This window comes from Tupaia chinensis, unplaced genomic scaffold (genome assembly GCF_000334495.1).
Source record: "Tupaia chinensis unplaced genomic scaffold, TupChi_1.0 Scaffold139785_1, whole genome shotgun sequence".
NCBI classification, from domain to species: Eukaryota; Metazoa; Chordata; class Mammalia; order Scandentia; family Tupaiidae; genus Tupaia; species Tupaia belangeri.
Window position 1 is genome coordinate 387,595 of NW_006199665.1, and position 1,260 is coordinate 388,854.

At 55.1% G+C, this 1,260-nt stretch overlaps 1 protein-coding gene across 1 annotated transcript in view; it reads left to right on the plus strand.

The window, feature by feature from the left end:
• The window catches only part of RASAL3 (RAS protein activator like 3), a 17,903-nt gene extending 16,783 nt beyond the window's left edge, over window positions 1-1,120 (plus strand). The window contains 2 exon segments of the mRNA XM_006162273.3: window positions 452-503; window positions 608-1,120. Of these exon segments, the coding sequence (XP_006162335.1) occupies window positions 452-503; window positions 608-751 (196 nt within the window). The 3' untranslated portion in view covers window positions 752-1,120.
• Window positions 1,121-1,260: the final 140 nt, after the last annotated feature.

The following is a 1,260-nucleotide window of genomic DNA, read 5'->3' on the forward strand; positions in this document are numbered from 1 at the left end:
CAACTATTTTTTTTTTTTTAGAGATTTTCACTGTAGGGCGCGTGCGCTCGCCAGACAGAGAGAGACATAGAGACAGAAAGCGAGAAATCACCCCCCAGGGGGGATGGTCACGCCGCAATCCCCTCTCCTCCATTCTCCTCTCGGGATCTTGGGCACTCACGCACACGCGCCCGGCATGAGTTTTAAGCCACTGGGTCTAGGACGCGAACCGCGGTCGACTACATGGGAGTCCAGCGACATAGCCATTACGCTAACTGCTGGTTCCCTTCATCCCAACTATTGAGTGCTCCTACCAGACCTTTCTTCGGGCATATTTTGGCCCCGCCCTTCAGTCTCACTAAACCCCGCCTCTTCCCTAAGCCCCGCCTTCTGGATGCCTATCTCTCCAACCTAGAGCTGGAAGGATCTTCCTTAACCTCTGACCTTACCCCTTTGCCCTTGACCCCCGTAGGACCTCGGAGAGCCCCCTTCAGAGCGGTGAGGACCACAGGCTGAAAAGGCTGGTGAGACTTCTGCCCAAGCCCTAGGACAGGCCTGGGTGGTGGGGCAGCTTGGGTGAGAGAGCAATCCTCCCCTGGCTCCCAGCCCACTGCCGCTCCCTCCCCAGGAACACCGCCTGTCTGAGATGGAGAGTACTCAGGCCCAGCTGAGAGATGCTGTCCAGAACCTGCAGCTTCGTCCAAGAATATCGGGGTCCCAGAGCCAGCCCCTGCCCCTCAAAACACCCTGTGTCAATGGAGACACCACTTGAGCTGCCCACTGCACCACCCACCCCAGAGGTCTGGGAGCAACACAACAGCCCTCTTGGGGGAGGGGGGCGGTGCTTGACTCTTTGTGGCCTGCAATGGGGAGTGGACCAGCAGGTGCCAATCACTCTGGTACTTTTACTAATCAGAGAGCAACCTCCGGCTCCCATCGGCTCTCCCAAACGCTCCCCCAGTTGGAGGTTTCACAGAGAGGGCAATGTAAGCAGATTCTCCCTAGCCGTGTGCCGTGGGCCTTCACGACCTGAGAACCCCCATTTTCTCATCGGTAAAATGGATCTAAAATCTCTTACACAGTAGAGACTCATGGGTAAAGGTATTCAATAAAGAAAAGTATTTATCATTGTTATGGAACAGCCACTGCTTCTTACTGAAGAATGGATTCCCCACTACTATTACCAATTCTCATGTCCCAGTTGAGAGAATCTTCCTGGGCTCTCGAAAACCCAAACTAGCTCCATGATAGCAGGGAGAGCATGGGTCCACGAGGGGAAGG